This window comes from Vespula vulgaris, chromosome 1, assembly GCF_905475345.1.
Source record: "Vespula vulgaris chromosome 1, iyVesVulg1.1, whole genome shotgun sequence".
NCBI lineage: Eukaryota > Metazoa > Arthropoda > Insecta > Hymenoptera > Vespidae > Vespula > Vespula vulgaris.
Window position 1 is genome coordinate 18,064,226 of NC_066586.1, and position 19,605 is coordinate 18,083,830.

The window sequence follows — 19,605 nt, forward strand, 5'->3', positions numbered from 1 at the left end:
GTGTATGTAACAAGTATTAATTATAACACACATTGCTTTTATTATAAATACATTTGTTTGGCTTATTTAAAAATTAACTTATGAATTAATATAATTGAATGGTGTTTAACGAGAATCTGTCATATTTGTTCCAACTTGATTAAATAATTTATCTTTAATAATTTGTGCCATTAAACCATGTATAACTTCAATCGTAGTTTTAGAACTATCACGTGTTGCTTTGATAAGTTTTTCAACTGTACTACGATCGTGTGGATCTGTTCCACCTAAAACAAATCCTCTTCCAAGTGCAACTTCCGATTGTTCTAATTTATCAGACAAATCAGATATTTGTCCTGTAGTATAATCTGCATTTGTCAATAGACTAGAAGAGCTAAGAGTGTTCACCCAATATTTATTCCATAAAGAATCCAATAATCGTTTATCTAATAACGATTTAAAATATGATACTTCTAAAGAATAATATTGTTTACAATGAACACCAAAATCTTCAATTTTATTTAAAGGTATTGTTTGATATTCTGATGGTTCCTCATTAGCTGGTTTATATCCCTATAGATAAGAAATAGTCATAATATTGATATAAATGCATTTATCATAAAATACATTAAAATTCTTAATTCCATATTACTTTTACTACACACCTTTGGATAAGTTCTAAATGCTCCTAAGCAAACTTTACCCGCAGAAATAGTTCGTACAGGATCAATTACAATAGCAACAAATGGTTCTTGAAAATTTTGGTTAAGCATTTGCGTAGAGACATCGATACCTGACAACCAACATCCATATCCTGGATGACTGTGATACCAACCAATAGCATTCTCTTGTCTCCCAACCTAAGAAAATATTTTAATATATCAGAAAAAATATTAGCACTTAATGCAAATGAACTAAAAAATATTCTTTCGATTTTACCTGTTTTGCAGCTTCTATATATGCAGTCATGTATTCGTATGCCTGAGCTTGGGCATTAACTCTTGTTTCTGTCCCTTCAACAGGTAATGCAAAAGAATCCATAACAATCATTGTATTTGCTGCTACCTTTCCAAGCAAAAGACCCATTACTTCTAACGTTCCACCAGAACGTGCATGCATTACCATTTTTAACAATGCTAATGCTGAGATTTTTATATCTTTGAAAAAATGAGGACTATATTGAGAAAATCCAATAGATTAGTAAAATTAAATATGATTTCTACTTATTATAATCTTCTAAAGAGAATAATACTAAAAATTTATAAAAACTATTACATATTTATATTAGACATACTCTTTTTCCCATGGTTTAGCAGCTAATATATCTTGTTGTTCTTGTCTATCATATCTGTATATTTCATCAACTGCGTTAATTGTTTCAACATTATTTGACATCTCCCAAGTCTTTTGAGCAATAATAGTTTGATCACTGGACGTACTAGCCATTTTTGTTTTCACAAGTACTAGACTGTCTAACTACAATTAAAGCAATTAATTATTTCTCACAAATTATTAAAAAGTCATCATCATTAAATTTTATATCTAATTAAGTTTATCATATATATTATATAACATAAACTATTAGATATTTGCAATAATTCAACTATATAATTAAAATTATAAAATTAACATATATATAAATTTAAAATAATACACATATACAAATTTCATTATAATTTGTAACATGTGTGATCTTCTCAATAATGATAAACAATTCTTTTTGAATGTAACTTAACCTAAATCACATATATAGGAATATTTAACACGAATAATGCACTAACATAAGTTTTCAATTGCAAAATAAAATGATTTTCGTATTTGAATTAAAGTTTTTCTTGAAGTTGCCAATAATAACGTAATTAACAACCCGAATATTATTAAACTAAAAATATAACTAAAAATTGCTTTACTTTGAATACAAGAGCTTCTGTCGACATCTATCTGCTGTCTACGTCTAGACATCGCATTTGAGTACTTCCTTAATAATAATAGTTGTTGTCAATAATAATAAATTTCACGAACGTCTACGAATTCAAATAGATAATATCATTTAATTATCAAAATATAGCAGTTGTGTAATTATAATAAACGTAAAGTATACTTTATATTACGGATCATTTGTTATTTTTATATATAATTATTCAGATATAAGAGAGAAGAAATATTTGAAATCATGTAGTTTCCTAAAATATAATTACAACTTGCTCTATATCTGTAAACACAAATGCTACGCTAATTTGTTTAATTTTATCTAATTCACTCATACATTTCTGTATTTATATTATTATATTATTAATGGAACAAATTTCAGGATAAACTAACGAACATAACCAACTAAACTTTGTAAGACGAAATTCTTAGATTAAATCTTTAGTTATCTAATATTTAAACAATAGTATATTTATTTAAATATTGCAAGATAAAATGCAATTTAAAATTCCAGTACTTAAAAATTTCATGGTCGTTGGCTACATGTAATAAAAACAAAAAAAGACTTTTGACTGACTTTACAGGATCAGTTTCATTTTGCATTTCGATAAGTAAATATCAAAACTCTCTTTTCTTAAACTTAAGAATTAGTACTTTCAATTATTTTAAAATTATTTAAACAATTTGAAACGTGCGAAATATAACCAACTAATATTTAAACAATAGTATATTTATTTAAACATTTCAAAGCTCGAAACATGCGTTAAATGTAAAACAGAAGTAAATTAATATTTAAATAGAATAAAATTTGAACGCGCGGCATTGGTTACATCCAATAAAAACAAAAGAAGACTGTCGATTGAGTTTGGCAGTTCTCCAATCAGTTTTATTTTTTATTTCGACGAATAAACAACGAAGCTCTTCTTTCTTAAAGATGAAAACTTAAAAGTTAATACTTTCGATTATTTTAGAATTATTAAGACGATATGAAACGTGCGCGGAATATAATTAACTAATATTTAAACAATAGTTTATTCGTTTAAATATTACAAAGACGGTAATTTAAAATAATTTTAATTAAACATTTCAATACTTACAAATTTTGATCTCGGATTCCATCGGCTATGTGTGACGTCCAATACAATTGGACCTTTGATCGACTTTGACAGATACTGGATCAGTCTTGCTTTGTATTTCGACGTGTACGTATCACAGATCGCGTTCCTTGGGAGTAATAACGAAGAATTAAGATAAGTACATTATTATATCGCTCATTTCTTCAACATTCTGTGCATTTTATATTATTTTAGACTTAAATTGTAAAGTGGGGATACATGATCTCGCGTGATGGTAACAAAATCGAATCTTTGACCGACTTTGACAATCGTTAATTCAGTTTTGTTTTGAATTTCGACGAGTACACATCGTAATTCTTACAGTACACGTTCTCTGCAAATAATAACAAAGAGTTAATGTAAGTATATTATTATATCACTCATTCATCGAATATTCTATACGATTTATTGCATTTTAGAATTAAATTAGGGAGTGGGGATACTTTCCACCAGTGATGAAAACAAAATCGGACCTTTGACCGATTTTAATTGTTAATGGTTCAGTCTTGCTACGAATTTCGACGAGTACATATCACCGTTCTCGCAGTACGCATTCTCCGCAAATAATAACAAAGAATTAATGTGAGTATATTATTATCACTCATTCTTTCAATATTCTATACGATTTGTTTTGTTTTAGAATGAAATGGTGTAGCGGGGATATTCCCCCACTCGTAACGACAATATAAGCGGACCGACTTTGACAGCTACTGGTTCAGTCTTACTTTGGACGAGTACACATCACCGTTCTCGCGGTACGCATTCTCCGCAAATAATAACAAAGAATTAATGTGAGTATATTATTATCATTCATTCTTTCAATATTCTATACGATTTGTTTTGTTTTAGAATGAAGTGATGTAGCGGGGATATTCCCCCACTCGTGACGACAATATAAGCGGACCGACTTTGACAGCTACTGGTTCAGTCTTACTTTGAATTTCGACGAGTACACATCACCGTTCTCGCGGTACGCATTCTCCGCAAATAATAACAAAGAATTAATGTGAGTATATTATTATCACTCATTCTTTCAATATTCTATACGATTTGTTTTGTTTTAGAATGAAGTGATGTAGCGGGGATATTCCCCCACTCATGACGACAATATAAGCGGACCGACTTTGACAGCTACTGGTTCAGTCTTACTTTGGACGAGTACACATCACCGTTCTCGCGGTACGCATTCTCCGCAAATAATAACAAAGAATTAATGTGAGTATATTATTATCATTCATTCTTTCAATATTCTATACGATTTGTTTTGTTTTAGAATGAAGTGATGTAGCGGGGATATTCCCCCACTCGTGACGACAATATAAGCGGACCGACTTTGACAGCTACTGGTTCAGTCTTACTTTGAATTTCGACGAGTACACATCACCGTTCTCGCGGTACGCATTCTCCGCAAATAATAACAAAGAATTAATGTGAGTATATTATTATCACTCATTCTTTCAATATTCTATACGATTTGTTTTGTTTTAGAATGAAGTGATGTAGCGGGGATATTCCCCCACTCATGACGACAATATAAGCGGACCGACTTTGACAGCTACTGGTTCAGTCTTACTTTGGACGAGTACACATCACCGTTCTCGCGGTACGCATTCTCCGCAAATAATAACAAAGAATTAATGTGAGTATATTATTATCACTCATTCTTTCAATATTCTATACGATTTGTTTTGTTTTAGAATGAAGTGATGTAGCGGGGATATTCCCCCACTCGTGACGACAATATAAGCGGACCGACTTTGACAGCTACTGGTTCAGTCTTACTTTGAATTTCGACGAGTACACATCACCGTTCTCGCGGTACGCATTCTCCGCAAATAATAACAAAGAATTAATGTGAGTATATTATTATCACTCATTCTTTCAATATTCTATACGATTTGTTTTGTTTTAGAATGAAGTGATGTAGCGGGGATATTCCCCCACTCGTGACGACAATATAAGCGGACCGACTTTGACAGCTACTGGTTCAGTCTTACTTTGAATTTCGACGAGTACACATCACCGTTCTCGCGGTACGCATTCTCCGCAAATAATAACAAAGAATTAGTGTGATTATATTATTATCACTCATTCTTTCAATATTCTATACGATTTGTTTTGTTTTAGAATGAAGTGATGTAGCGGGGATATTCCCCCACTCGTGACGACAATATAGGCGGACCGACTTTGACAGCTACTGGTTCAGTCTTACTTTGAATTTCGACGAGTACACATTGCAGTTCTCGCGATACACATTCTCCGCAAATAATAACAAAGAATTAATGTGAGTATATTATTATCACTCATTCTTTCAATATTCTATACGATTTGTTTTGTTTTAGAATGAAATGGTGTAGCGGGGATATTCCCCCACTCGTGACGACAATATAAGCGGACCGACTTTGACAGCTACTGGTTCAGTCTTACTTTGAATTTCGACGAATACACATTGCAGTTCTCGCGATACACATTCTCCGCAAATAATAACAAAGAATTAATGTGAGTATATTATTATCACTCATTCTTTCAATATTCTATACGATTTGTTTTGTTTTAGAATGAAATGGTGTAGCGGGGATATTCCCCCACTCGTGACGACAATATAGGCGGACCGACTTTGACAGCTACTGATTCAGTCTTGCTTTCTATTTCGACGAGTACACATCGCAGTTCTCCAAGTACGTGTTCTCCGCAAGTAATAGAGAAGAGGTAATGTAAGTATATTATTATATCACTCGTTCTTTCAATATTTTATGCGAATTATTTTATTTTAGAGTCAAATTGGCAGTGGGAATGCTGGCCTCGTGAGACGACAACAAATTCGGGCCTTTGACGGACTTTGACGGTTACTGGTCCAGTTTTGCTTTGTATTTCGACGAGAGAACTTCGAAATTTCCGCTGGATTCCGTTGCTACAAGTTTGAACGAAGACTTAAAGTAAATATATTTCTCTATCGCATATTTCTTGAATAATTTTTAGTTTCTTATAACTGTGATATAAATTATTTTATTTCTATCTTTTTGTTTCAGAACCTCGTTGCAATCGCGCGTAGCAATGAAGTAATCGAGTGTTTGTACCGCTAAAATAAAAATATCGCGAAGTAGAAGCAGTGTTTGTTCGTTCGCGGTTCGCGATTTAAACTATAAGTGTTTTTGCATAGACTGCGTGCAATGCAGTCTTTAGAGTCAGTGTTTGTTCGCGTAGTATTTGATTTTTTAACAGTCGCACAGACTGTACTTATAAAAGACAGTAGAGTTTCGCGAAATAAATTCAGTGATCGTTCGTTAATAAATAACGACCGCGAATTAGAGTCAGTGCATCACCGAAGAGGATTTCAACCAACTTCGATGTCGACCTACCTCATTTTCAACCAACTACAAATCATCCACCCTCAATTTCGACCTAAATCGCGGTCCAGTGTTTTGGAGCCATCGCAGAACTTCTTAAGTAGTGAGTTAATTTTTAAATCCCTCCGATCACTCAATCATGTCGAGGACGAAAGGTCCGAATCGGCACGAGTGATTGGTTGTAATTAATTAGTAGAAGAGCAATGTGTGACCACGAGTAAATTTCTTCGGAGATTTACTCGTGAATGGTTCGTTATTTTTTGATTTATTTATTAGATCAGGATAGAGTCTTCTTGCTTAAACGCGTTAATTATAATTATTTGCAGTTTTGAATACTTAAATGCATTTTTAAATAATTTTCTCTCGCGAAAATAGTAAAGAATCGCGATATTCGCGAATTTTAATAATAAGTAAGCAAGAAGACATTCGCGATGGATTGTCTCTCGATTACAAGCGAAATCGTATAATTTAATTTCTAATAATTGGAATAAATGCTTGTAAGAAGGAGCGTCCAATGATTTTTCAGTACATTTTTATATAAAGATTAATCAGTTTTATTAATAAAAGAAAAGTTTCAATAGAGTCATTGCTTTTGAAAGAATAAAGTAGAGTAGAGTCGTTGATAAGAGATAAAGAAACTTGTAGAATCACAACGCGTAGAACATAGAATAAGTTAATCAATTTTTAGCTTAGGATTTTCAGCAATTAATATATTAATTCTCGTCTTTCTTTCGATGCTTTCTCGATTTTTCGTTTCAGAATGCCTTTAGAGTTGCGTTAGATTTGTTAGTTTTCTTTCACGTTTTACAATTAGTGATGGTTGTAGTTTTTTGACAGTGACGGTAGTTCGAATGTTTTATAGCAGTTGTTAGGGCACGAAGCAAAGAAGAGGCTATATGCCGAAAAGGCCCCCACAAACTGTGGCTCAAGAGGGCAACTATTATACTATTGAGTTATTTTCGAAAGTTCGACAGAACTCTTCGAAAATTGCTCTTTATCATATTTTAATTTTACCATGTTGTCACTCAAAATGCTCTTATATAGAAGTAATGTAGATTTAAGAAACTGAGACGACATAATATTCTATTTCCCATTTTACATTACCTCGCGCACGCGAATAGAATTTTTGCATATATTATGCATTTTTATTATTAAAGTCGAGTAATCGCGTTTTTCTTTTTGAAATTTTAATTAAAATCATATTTTTATGTCAATAAAATCTTCATTAAAGTCGAGTCATAAATTTTTCATTTTTAATTTTTTTTTAAAGTTCCATTAAACTCATAATTTTAGTTTTATAAAATCAAATTTTATTTGCTTGAAATATAAATTAGATTATGCCGGTAATGCATATTTTAGAGTAGAGTCACCGTCATTCGAACACTCACGTGAGTGATTAAAAGTCCTACCGGGGACTTCGTTTTATTGAAAGGCGATTATTTGATCATGCCAATTTCGCGATTATTTGATCATGTCAATTTTACAAATTTTAGAGTAGAGTCACCGTTAGCTCATGGGTTTCCAGATGCAGCAACGTTCTTGCGGTATGACTTGGGTTAGAAGAACTTGAAATATATAGGAAAATCAAATTTAAATTATATCACAAGTATCAACGGGCAAATGGCTGCATATTAAAACGTTTCTACAAAATCTCTTTTTTATCTAAAGTCTCGGGTGGGACCCTTGGGTGGGGCCCAAGGGTGTGGGCCTTTGTGCGGGTTACTGTCTCAGTATCTTTCAGAGTTCCTTTTCTCTTTCTTTCTTCCTCTCCTCTTCTGTATTTATCTATTTCCATTTCGTTTCCTCTCTTATTCTTTTTCTGTTTCAGATTAGATCGTCATTTCGAGGAGTGGACTTAGAAATTTTTGCAGGGTGCTATTAGAGCGAGTATTAACGAAGAGGCGACGAAAATATATTTTCTATCACTCATATTTTCATAATTCTATACTATTTCTTTTATTTTAGACTTAGATTTTGCACTTTCGCGAGACTGACAATCTATTTTCAAGAGTGGACTTAGAAATTTTCGCAGGATGCCATTCGAGCGAGTATTAACGAAGACTTAAAGTAAGTATATTTCTCTATCACATATTTGTTGAATCATTTACACAATCTTTTATTATAACAGTGATACCGATTATTTTGTTTCTATTTTTATGTTTCAGAACCTCATTGCAGTCGCGCGCGTAGCAATGAAGTAATCGAGTGTTTGTACCGCTAAAATAAAAATATCGCGAAGTAGAAGCAGTGTTTGTTCGTTCGCGGTTCGCGATTTAAACTATAAGTGTTTTTGCATAGACTGCGTGCAATGCAGTCTTTAGAGTCAGTGTTTGTTCGCGTAGTATTTGATTTTGTAACAGTCTCACAGACTGTACTTATAAAAGACAGTAGAGTTTCGCGAAATAAATTCAGTGATCGTTCGTTAATAAATAATTATCGCGAATTAGAGTCAGTGCATCACCGAAGAGGATTTCAACCAACTTCGATGTCGACCTACCTCATTTTCAACCAACTACAAATCATCCACCCTCAATTTCGACCTAAATCGCGGTCCAGTGTTTTGGAGCCACCGCAGAACTTCTTAAGTAGTGAGTTAATTTTTAAGTCCCTCCGATCACTCAATCATGTCGAGGACGAAAGGTCTGAATCGGCACGAGTGATTGGTTGTAATTGATTAGTAAAAGAGCATTGAGTGACCACTAGTAAATTTCTTTCGATTTTTCGTTAGATTTATTAGTTTTCTTCCACGTTTTAGAATAAGGGTAGTAAATGATAGTTTTCGAATGTCCTATAGTAGTTGTTTGGATATGAAGCAAAGAAGAGACTATATGTCGAAAAGGCCTCCGCAAACTGTGACTCAAGAGGGCAACTATTATTTTAATTTTACTATGTGATCACTCAAAACGCTCTTATGTAATAATAATGTTGATTTCAGAAACTCGGACGACGTAACACTTCGATCCGATATTGGTACGCGTACGCGAATAGAATTATTACATACTTTATTCATTATTATTATTATTAAAGTCAGATTGTAAATTCTTCTTTTCTTTACATTTCCTTTTCTAAAGTTTTCTTTCTAAAATGCATTGAATAAGAGTACATATGGAATTAAAACAAGCGCACAGATGTGAGGCAAGTTCTTTCTTTTGCGCGTTACGGAAAAAGAATATTTCTCTAGATTATAATCGAGAATTTTTATTTTGATTTTCTCTTATAAATTTAATTTGAATTACATTCAAAATTTTCTTTTTCGTAAATAGTGTGTGTGTGTGTGTGTGTGTGTGTGTGTGTGTGTGTGTATGATGCTGAAATGACTGCATATATTACGAATGGCTGAAAAGCGAAGAACTGTATATGATAGTTTCAACAATTATTCTAGATTAATTGTTCCAGTTTAATTACTTTAGTTTCTCTCGGGTGGGACCCTTAGAAGGGGTCCTTGGGTGTGGGCCTTTGAGCGGGTTACTGTCTCAGTATCTTGCAAAGTTCCTTTCTCTTTTTTTTTCTTTCTGTTCTTTGTCTTCTTTTCCTTTTCTTTTAATGTTTTTCTGTTTCAGGTTAGATCATCGAGGGATGGATCATCGAGAGATGGATCATCGAGAGATGTATCATCGCGGGAACGGTCATCATGAAATTTATTTCTTGAATTATTATACATTTTTATTTATTCTATACATTTCTATTTATTATATGCATTTCTATCGATTATATATATTTCTATTTATTGAAACGCATAGGTATGTAATAATTTAAACAATTATCCGAGATTAATTATTTTACTTTCTCTTGATTTTGGTACTTTGATTTTCTCGTAATGCGATCTTTGAAATATTTCACTCATCGTTCTAAGTTCAATTTTACTTCTCTCGCACACTCGCACGCATATTCCCAGTTTCTTTTCTCCTTTTTCTCTTCTTCTGTTGCTCTCATCTTCTCTTCGTTTCTTTTTCTTCGTCTCATCTTTTACTCTTTTACTCTTTCTCTTTTCCTGATTTTAAATCATCGAGAGTCCGATCATCGTGGGATTTTTACACGGAAGTTAATGGAACCTCTCTGCATATAATTCATATTATATTCAGATAGGGTATGTCTCCTTGCTTCCGTACGCGAATGATAGGGAAAACACTCACGCGCGTGTCGGTCGTCACGCGCTTGGGTGTTCGCGATCGCGAGATTAAGTCCTGCCGAGGACTTCGTTTTGATTTTTAAAATATAGACACGACCGGTCATGTCTCGAGATGTCTGAAGCTGACGGTGTGGACGGTGGAGCTTTTCTTCAGCAGAGTCTCGTCCATCTCTAGTTTTCTGAAAAACCTGAAACTCCCGAAGCGGAAAGGCATCTCGAACGCGAATGTAGAGTCCCCGTTAGCCCGTGGGTCCCCATATGCAGCAACCTCCAAGCAGTGGGACCTGAGTCGGTAGTACTTGCAATATGTGGAAATCTATGTCTAAATAATATCTAAAATTTGTAACTAGATTCTATATATAATCTAAAATCTCTAACTAAATTATATATAACTATATAGTGCAAGTACTACCGGGCGAATGGTTGCATATTTCAATGTTTTACCAAAATCTCTTTTTTGTCTAAAGTCTCGGGTGGGACCCTTGGGAGGGGCCCTCGGGTGTGGGCCTTAGGCGGGTTTCGTTCTTTCACTAGGAAAAATCGAACTCAATCATAGTATTTTGATTTTCATCGAGCGAAACGATCTTTGAAATGCACACCTTTCGGAATTCTATTTTTCTCAAGCACACTTACGCAAATACTTCGGGCTCCTTTTTCTTTTTTCTTTTCTTCATTTCTTTTCCTCTTCTTATTTTTTTCTCATCCTTTTATTTTACTCTTTTTCTGTTTCAGGTTAGATCAGCGAGCGAGTGATCATCGAGGTATCGATCATTATGAAATTAAATTTTTACAGGGAAGTTTTTGAATATAATTTTGCATATAATTTTTGTTTTTATATTTAATTTTTATTATTTTTTTAATGTTTGCTCTTATATTTATCTCTCATTTTACACTCTTTTTCTGTTTCAGGTTAAATCATCGAAGGACCGATCATCGTGAAATTAAATTTTTACAGGGAAGTTTTAATCGTATATTTGTTTCTTTTTATTTTATTTAATAATTAACTTATTTTTTAATTATTAATATTATTGTTTAATTGTATTTTGATATTAAATGTATATATATATATATAAATGGCTTTTTGCATATAATATTGCATATTATTTTTGCATATAATTAGCCCTTTTTCTGTTTCAAGTTAGGTGATCGCCGGACCTATCATCGTGGGATTTTTACACGGAAGTTAAAGGAACCTTTCTGCATATAATCTTTATTATATGCAGGAAGGGTATGTCTCCTTGCTTTCGTACGCGAATGATAGGGAAAACACTCACGCGCGTGACGGCCGGCACGCGCGTGGGTGTTCGCGATCGCGAGATTTAGTCCTACCGAGGACTTCGTTTTTTCTTTGAAATATCGAACGATAGACACGACCGGTCGTGTCTCGAGATGTCTGAAGCCGACGGTGTGGACGGTGGAGCAATCTGTAAGCGGGGTTTTATACATCTCCAGTTTGCTGAGAAGCTTGAAGCTCCCGAAGCGGAAAGGCATCTCGGATCGTGGATTTTAGAGTAGAATCCCCGTTAGCCCGTGGGTCCTCAGATGCAGCAACCTCCACGCGGTGGGACCTGGGTCGGTAATACTTGCGATATATCGTAATCTATGTCTTAATTATATTTAAAGTCTGTAACTAAATTATAGATATAATCCTAAAACGCAAGTATTACCGGGCGAATGGCTGCATATTTCTATATTTTTACAATATCTCTCGTCTGTCTAAGTTCAATTAAACGTTGAATTGATTACATTTTCAATTGTTAGTTATATTTCCACAGATAAATAAATTTGAATATAACAAAATTTTTGATTAATTTTCTAACAGAACGCACAAAAAGCTTTCCCGTCAATACTTATGTTAGCTATCATTTGTATTTATCCTTATCCGCTTTTATTACTTATATACTTTTATTAATTGTATACTTTTGATAACTATATTAATTATATACTTTAATTTACTATATGAATCACTTTTATTAACTTTATTAATCATTCGTTTCGGGTGGGACCCTTGGGAGGGGCCCTCGGGTGTGGGCCTCAGGCGGGTTATTTCTTTCACTGAGGAAAAGTCGAATTAAAAAATGGTACTCTGATCTTCCTCGAGTGAAATGATTTTCGAGATGCACATCAATCGTTCGGAATTCTATTTTTCTCACGTTCACTTACGCAAATACTCCGCGTATCTTTTTCTATTATTCTCTACTGCGTTTCTTTTCTTTTCTTCTTTTTATTTTTTTTCCTCTTTTTTTTTTTTTACTCTTTTTTTGTTTCAGGTTAGATCATCGAGGGAGCGATCATCGAGCGAGCGATCATCGAGGAATTGAGCATAGTGAAATTAAATTTTTACAGGGAAGTTTTTGAATATAAATGTCTTTTTGCATATAACATTGCATTTAATTTTCGCTCTTATATTTAATTTCTATTACCTTTTTAATTTTTGCTTTAATATTTAATTCTTGTTATCTTTTTAATTTTTGCTTTTGTATTTAATTTGTGTTATCTTTTTAATTTTTACTCATATTTTACTATATATATAATATATTCTTTAAAATATATATAATATATTCTTTTTCTGTTTCAAGTTAGGTGATCGCTGGACCTATCATCGTGGGATTTTTACACGGAAGTTAAAGGAACCTCTCTGCATATAATCTTTATTATATGCAGGAAGGGTATGTCTCCTTGCTTTCGTACGCGAATGATAGGGAAAACACTCACGCGCGTGACGGCCGGCACGCGCGTGGGTGTTCGCGATCGCGAGATTTAGTCCTACCGAGGACTTCGTTTTTCTTTGAAATATCGAACGATAGACACGACCGGTCGTGTCTCGAGATGTCTGAAGCCGACGGTGTGGACGGTGGAGCAATCTGTAAGCGGGGTTTTATACATCTCCAGTTTGCTGAGAAGCTTGAAGCTCCCGAAGCGGAAAGGCATCTCGGATCGTGGATTTTAGAGTAGAATCCCCGTTAGCCCGTGGGTCCTCAGATGCAGCAACCTCCACGCGGTGGGACCTGGGTCGGTAGTACTTGCGAAATATCGAAATCTATGTCTTAATTATATTTAAAGTCTATAATTAAATTATATATGTTATCTAAAATCTATAACGAAATTGTATATATAATCATATAGCGCAAGTACTACCGGGCAAATGGCTGCATATTTTAATCTTTTTCTAAAATTCCTTTTCTGTTTAATTTCAATTAGATGTTAAATTAATTACGTTTTACTTTGATAGTTATCTTTTTATAGATAGATAAATTGAATATATCAAAATTAAAAATTGATTTATTAGAGCAACGTAGAGAAAACTTTTCTGTCGCATTTATTTTCCCTGTCAATCCTTTTTATTCTTATTTACTTTTATTACTTACGTACTTTTATTAATTATATTAATTACATACTTTTATTAATTTTATAATTTTGATAGTTATATTTGTTATACACTTTTATTCGTTATATTAATTACTTTTATTATTTTTTATTAATAATTAATTTCGGGTGGGACCCTTGGGAGGGGCCCTCGGGTGTGGGCCTCATGGCGGGCTGCCGTCTCGGCATCTTTTAGAACTCTTTCTCTTTTTCTTTTCTTTTCATTTTCTCTTTATTCTTTTTCTTTTTTTCTTCTTACTTTAATCTTTTTGTATCTCAGAAAATATGATCGAGAGATCAATCGTCGAGGAATCGATCATCGTATAATTAAGTTTCTACTAAGAAGTTTTTGAATATAAATTGCTTTTTGCATATAATTTTCCATACTATTTTTATATATAATTATCTTTTCTTCTTTTACTCTTTTCCTGTTTCAGTTTAGATCATCGAAGGACCGATCATCGTGAAATTAATTTTGACAGGAAAGTTTTTGAATATAAATATATAATTGTGCATATTATTTTTGCATATAATTACCTCTTTTTCTTTAATTTTTTTCTGTTTCAGGTTAGATCATCGGTGGATCGATCATCGTGAAATTAAATTTTTACAGTGAAGTTTTAATCGTATATTTGTTTTTTATTTTATTTAATTTAATCATTAATTTATTTTTTAATGATTTATATTATTGTTTAAATGTATTTTGATTTTAAAAATTTATATATATATGTAAATGGTTTTTTGCATATAATATTGCATATTATTTTTGCATATAATTACCTTTTTCTCTTTTACTCTTTTTCTGTTTCAAGTTAGGTGATCGCCGGACCTATCATCGTGGGATTTTTACACGGAAGTTAAAGGAACCTCTCTGCATATAATCTTTATTATATGCAGGAAGGGTATGTCTCCTTGCTTTCGTACGCGAATGATAGGGAAAACACTCACGCGCGTGACGGCCGGCACGCGCGTGGGTGTTCGCGATCGCGAGATTAAGTCCTGCCGAGGACTTCGTTTTTTCTTTAAAATATCGAACGATAGACACGACCGGTCGTGTCTCGAGATGTCTGAAGCCGACGGTGTGGACGGTGGAGCAATCTGTAAGCGGGGTTTTATACATCTCCAGTTTGCTGAGAAGCTTGAAGCTCCCGAAGCGGAAAGGCATCTCGGATCGTGGATTTTAGAGTAGAATCCCCGTTAGTCCGCGTGCCGCAAGCGTTTCATCGTGCCCAAGGACCATGGACGGACTTAGATTTTTATACGGGTGTTTAAAGAATCTTTCTACCTCAGGTGTAGAAAGATTTCTTTTCTCCCGTTCGGGCAAGATAGAAGGACACTCGCTTATGTCGGCTGGCATAGGCGTTGGTGTTCTCGGGCGCGTTTAAGTCCAACATTGGCTCCAACGTACTCAACATACTCGCGTGAGTGTTTCCGGAATACTCGCGTAAGTATCCGTGAGTGCGGGAGGATTCAATTTTGGGTTCCGGCGTTTGTCGCGAAGCACAATCGGTTGTGCTCAAGTGGTGATCGAAGCTTCCGATGTTGGATAGTTGAGCTATGCATAAGTCGGTTCCCAAATGCGGAGACGCATGGGGCTGCAATTTTAGCGTTTGGAGGCTTGAATTCGTCGGGAGTGGAGGTTGCCCCGTTGCTTTGCTTTCTTGATAGTAATGTAGTAGTAAGAAGTAGAGTCATCGTTAGTCCGCGGGTCTCCAGATGCAGCAACCTCCACGCGGTGGGACCTGGGTCGGAAGTACTTGCGTTTCGTCAAAATCTTATGGTGTGCAAGTATTGCTGAGCGAATGGCTGCGTTCTTTAAGGGTTGTCTAAAATTTTTTCTATGTAATTCCAAATTGAACATCGAAGGACGTACATTTTACATTCTTTCTTACACTTTCCGTATATTCAGCAGTAAATTCACAGTCATTTCTATTCATTGAAACGCGTAGCTCGATAATAATTGAAATAATTATTCGAGATTAATTATCATAGTTTCTCTTGGGTGGGACCCATGGGAAGGGCTCATGGGCGTGGGCTTCTGTGCGGGTCTCCTTTCAGTACCGAAAAATCGAGCTCGAGTTTCGTACTCTCGTTTTGATCGGGTCCATCATTTCTTTTCTTTTCTTTTCTTTTCTCTTCTCTTCTCTTCTTTTCAATTCCATCTTTTTCACATATGTACGCGTTTCACTCCATCTTACAGATATTCTTTTCTCTCCTTCTTTCCGAGTTCTGTCGTTTTAACATGCGCGCACGTTCCGGCTTCCTTTTCTTCTCTTTCTCTTCCTCTTCTTCTGTTCTTCACTGATTTCGATACATCGGCGCAGGTTCAATGTATCGTCGAATGGTTTGTTTCATATTCGATTGTTAGACGGGAATACGGGTAAGATAGAAAGAACATTTTCGCGTGTGTCGGCGGGCACAGGCGTGGTGTTCCCGGGCGCGATTAAAAGTCCTACGATAATGGACTTCGTTTGATTGCTAAAATCGAATAAATGACCGGTTGTGATACGGTCATCGGATGACTGTAGAGTGAGACGGTCTATGTGCTACTGAGGAGGATGGTTTATGGCTATTTGTAAGGATGTTCAGTCCGTTGACTGACCCACCTTATATCTATAGTCACCTGAGTCCATGGTGAGGTGTATGCAACCCCGCGGGATCGCGAATTAGAGTAGAGTCACCGTTATTCTAACGCTCACGTGAGTGTTCGGGCGCGATTAATGGTCCTACCGTGGACTTCGTTTTATTGTTCGAAATACGAAAGGCACGGACGACCGTGCTTAAAGGCGGGATGTGGGCATCCGAGGCTGACGGCCTCAACGTCATCCCTAGTAGGATACCGTTGCGGACTCGATGTCTCTGTTCGCTCATGTTACCTCGCGAACGCCGGGAACGCGGATTTTAGAGTAGAGTTACCGTTGTACTAACACCACGTGAGTGTTCGGGCGCGAATTAAGTGTCCTACCGTGGACTTAGATTTATTTGCTTGATATATAGATAAAATTACGCCGGTAATGCGTATTTTATAGTAGAGTCATTCGGACATTCACGTGAGTGTCCGAGCGCGATTAAAAGTCCTACCGGGGACTTCGTTTTATTTGTTCGGCGATTATTTGTTCACGCCGGTCTCGCGGATCTTAGAGAGTAGAGTCCCCGTTAGCTCGTGGGTCCCCTGATGCAGCAACCTCCAAGCGGTGGGACCTGGGTCGGTAATACTTGCGATATATCGAAATCTATGTCTTAATTATATTTAAAGTCTGTAACTAAATTATAGATATAATCCTAAAACGCAAGTATTACCGGGCGGACGGCTGCATATTTCTATATTTTTACAATATCTCTCGTCTGTCTAAGTTCAATTAAACGTTGAATTGATTACATTTTCAATTGTTAGTTATATTTCCACAGATAAATAAATTTGAATATAACAAAATTTTTGATTAATTTTCTAACAGAACGCACAGAAAGCTTTTCCGTCAATACTTATGTTAGCTATCATTTGTATTTATCCTTATTCGCTTTTATTACTTATATACTTTTCTTAAATGTATACTTTTGATAACTATATTAATTATATACTTTAATTTACTATATGAATCACTTTTATTAACTTTATTAATCATTCGTTTCGGGTGGGACCCTTGGGAGGGGCCCTCGGGTGTGGGCCTTAGGCGGGTTATTTCTTTCACTGAGGAAAAGTCGAATTAAAAAATGGTACTCTGATCTTCCTCGAGTGAAATGATTTTCGAGATGCACATCAATCGTTCGGAATTCTATTTTTCTCACGTTCACTTACGCAAATACTCCGCGTATCTTTTTCTATTATTCTCTACTGCGTTTCTTTTCTTTTCTTCTTTTTATTTTTTTTCCTCTTTTTTTTTTTTACTCTTTTTTTGTTTCAGGTTAGATCATCGAGGGAGCGATCATCGAGCGAGCGATCATCGAGGAATCGAGCATAGTGAAATTAAATTTTTACAGGGAAGTTTTTGAATATAAATGTCTTTTTGCATATAACGTTGCATTTAATTTTCGCTCTTATATTTAATTTTTATTACCTTTTTAATTTTTGCTTTAATATTTAATTCTTGTTATCTTTTTAATTTTTGCTTTTGTATTTAATTTGTGTTATCTTTTTAATTTTTACTCATATTTTACTATATATATAATATATTCTTTAAAATATATATAATATATTCTTTTTCTGTTTCAAGTTAGGTGATCGCTGGACCTATCATCGTGGGATTTTTACACGGAAGTTAAAGGAACCTCTCTGCATATAATCTTTATTATATGCAGGAAGGGTATGTCTCCTTGCTTTCGTACGCGAATGATAGGGAAAACACTCACGCGCGTGACGGCCGGCACGCGCGTGGGTGTTCGCGATCGCGAGATTTAGTCCTACCGAGGACTTCGTTTTTCTTTGAAATATCGAACGATAGACACGACCGGTCGTGTCTCGAGATGTCTGAAGCCGACGGTGTGGACGGTGGAGCAATCTGTAAGCGGGGTTTTATACATCTCCAGTTTGCTGAGAAGCTTGAAGCTCCCGAAGCGGAAAGGCATCTCGGATCGTGGATTTTAGAGTAGAATCCCCGTTAGCCCGTGGGTCCTCAGATGCAGCAACCTCCACGCGGTGGGACCTGGGTCGGTAGTACTTGCGAAATATCGAAATCTATGTCTTAATTATATTTAAAGTCTATAATTAAATTATATATGATATCTAAAATCTATAACGAAATTGTATATATAATCATATAGCGCAAGTACTACCGGGCAAATGGCTGCATATTTTAATCTTTTTCTAAAATTCCTTTTCTGTTTAATTTCAATTAGATGTTAAATTAATTACGTTTTACTTTGATAGTTATCTTTTTATAGATAGATAAATTGAATATATCAAAATTAAAAATTGATTTATTAGAGCAACGTAGAGAAAACTTTTCTGTCGCATTTATTTTCCCTGTCAATCCTTTTTATTCTTATTTACTTTTATTACTTACGTACTTTTATTAATTATATTAATTACATACTTTTATTAATTTTATAATTTTGATAGTTATATTTGTTATACACCTTTATTCGTTATATTAATTACTTTTATTATTTTTTATTAATAATTAATTTCGGGTGGGACCCTTGGGAGGGGCCCTCGGGTGTGGGCCTCATGGCGGGCTGCCGTCTCGGCATCTTTTAGAACTCTTTCTCTTTTTCTTTTCTTTTCATTTTCTCTTTATTCTTTTTCTTTTTTTCTTCTTACTTTAATCTTTTTGTATCTCAGAAAATATGATCGAGAGATCAATCGTCGAGGAATCGATCATCGTATAATTAAGTTTCTACTAAGAAGTTTTTGAATATAAATTGCTTTTTGCATATAATTTTCCATACTATTTTTATATATAATTATCTTTTCTTCTTTTACTCTTTTCCTGTTTCAGTTTAGATCATCGAAGGACCGATCATCGTGAAATTAATTTTGACAGGAAAGTTTTTGAATATAAATATATAATTGTGCATATTATTTTTGCATATAATTACCTCTTTTTCTTTAACTTTTTTCTGTTTCAGGTTAGATCATCGGTGGATCGATCATCGTGAAATTAAATTTTTACAGTGGTTTTAATCGTATATTTGTTTTTTATTTTATTTAATTTAATCATTAATTTATTTTTTAATCATTTATATTATTGTTTAAATGTATTTTGATTTTAAAAATATATATATATATAAATGGTTTTTTGCA

General features: G+C 34.4%; 1 protein-coding gene and 1 long non-coding RNA gene across 9 annotated transcripts; one reads left to right on the forward strand and one right to left on the reverse strand.

Annotated features, from left to right (window-relative positions):
• Window positions 1-7: 7 nt before the first annotated feature.
• On the reverse strand, window positions 8-1,980 carry LOC127062221 (COP9 signalosome complex subunit 5-like). 3 transcript variants are annotated; one of them, XM_050990039.1, is made up of 5 exons: window positions 1,890-1,980; window positions 1,274-1,455; window positions 919-1,153; window positions 645-839; window positions 8-552 (listed from the first exon to the last, which is right to left on the reverse strand). In XM_050990039.1, exons 1-5 carry the CDS (start codon window positions 1,914-1,916, stop codon window positions 106-108), a joined length of 1,086 nt encoding a protein of 361 aa, XP_050845996.1. In that variant the 5' UTR covers window positions 1,917-1,980; the 3' UTR covers window positions 8-105. The 3 variants fall into 3 exon arrangements, with proteins under 3 accessions (XP_050845996.1, XP_050846004.1, XP_050846014.1); XM_050990047.1 differs by having other exon boundaries at window positions 1,761-1,918; XM_050990057.1 differs by having other exon boundaries at window positions 1,716-1,916.
• Window positions 1,981-3,573: 1,593 nt separating this feature from the next.
• Window positions 3,574-5,730, forward strand: LOC127062262 (uncharacterized). Of its 6 annotated transcripts, none has more exons than XR_007781110.1 (7): window positions 3,574-3,605; window positions 3,873-4,029; window positions 4,297-4,453; window positions 4,721-4,877; window positions 4,936-5,056; window positions 5,151-5,307; window positions 5,366-5,514. It is a non-coding gene; the product is annotated as an uncharacterized LOC127062262 (long non-coding RNA). The 6 variants fall into 6 exon arrangements; XR_007781109.1 differs by lacking the exons at window positions 3,574-3,605; window positions 5,366-5,514 and adding exons at window positions 3,718-3,814; window positions 5,581-5,730; XR_007781105.1 differs by lacking the exon at window positions 3,574-3,605 and adding an exon at window positions 3,718-3,814.
• Window positions 5,731-19,605: the final 13,875 nt, after the last annotated feature.